Source organism: Sphaeroforma arctica, assembly GCF_001186125.1.
Source record: "Sphaeroforma arctica JP610 unplaced genomic scaffold supercont1.6162, whole genome shotgun sequence".
Classification (NCBI taxonomy): domain Eukaryota; class Ichthyosporea; order Ichthyophonida; genus Sphaeroforma; species Sphaeroforma arctica.
This window is the reverse complement of record NW_014034396.1, coordinates 900-1,731: the sequence shown is the minus strand read 5'-3', so window position 1 is coordinate 1,731 and position 832 is coordinate 900. Positions and strand designations below refer to the sequence as shown.

General features: G+C 49.2%; 1 protein-coding gene across 1 annotated transcript; it reads right to left on the bottom strand.

The window, feature by feature from the left end:
• Positions 1 to 13: 13 nt before the first annotated feature.
• SARC_15470 (hypothetical protein) lies at positions 14 to 217 on the bottom strand (the record flags this gene model as incomplete). Its single annotated transcript, XM_014290411.1, has 1 exon — positions 14 to 217. A coding segment is annotated over one exon (204 nt), but the record flags the coding sequence as incomplete, so codon positions are not given.
• Between the last annotated feature and the right edge of the window lie 615 nt (positions 218 to 832).

Sequence of the window (832 nt, the reverse complement as noted above, 5' to 3'; positions counted from 1 at the left end):
TATATATATCCAATCACATTACGCTTCGTATATTACCATCCAGTGCGGCCTGATTATTCTGGAAGGAGCAGCGTCGAATGTGCGCCACATTTGCTGAGATGCCTCCCCCCCCATTCGCTGCATTGCCAACAAACTCTGAGTCGCTCACAGTGATCACCGGGATAGACGTCTGTACGTTGGTCGAGTACAACGGTGATCCAATACCCCCTCCAGAATCCTATTCATTGACACAGGACAGGTGTGTAAGCATGTGTATGTTAGGTGCTGAAATAGCCAACATTCAATAGCTCGCACGTGACAGGTGCAGTTTTAAGGTGCTATTATTATTGTCCGATTGGCGTGTACCTTCATGTGATTTGTTGCGTGCCTGTGTGTGCTATTTATGAAGCAGCCCAACTTGCATGTGTATGTCAATTGTGGCTATTTGATGGGCGTGCTATTTTCTCAAAGACCCTCAGACGTGTAGGGTGTGTAATTGTCAATAGATAAGCGTTTTAGGGTTTTACAGTTTTAGGGTTCAGAGGTTCAGGGATATTAGGGTTTTAGAATTAAGGCGTGTCAGGCCAGGGGTGAGACTAGATTCTGGCAGCAACGTATTGTAGGGCAGAGATGTTGCATGACCAAGAAGGGGTATCCCCTACTACTACTGTCCATGATCGTCCACATGCGGACACTCAACACAATGCATTGGCCCCACGCCCATGCCTGACTCCCCAGGAGCCATTAGCCGTTTCCATGGCAACCACTGGAGCCATCCCGTCATGTGGTACGCCGAAGCCGTCATACAGCGCGATGGGGATGAGCTACACAGGTGCTTGCTTGCTCACCCGCG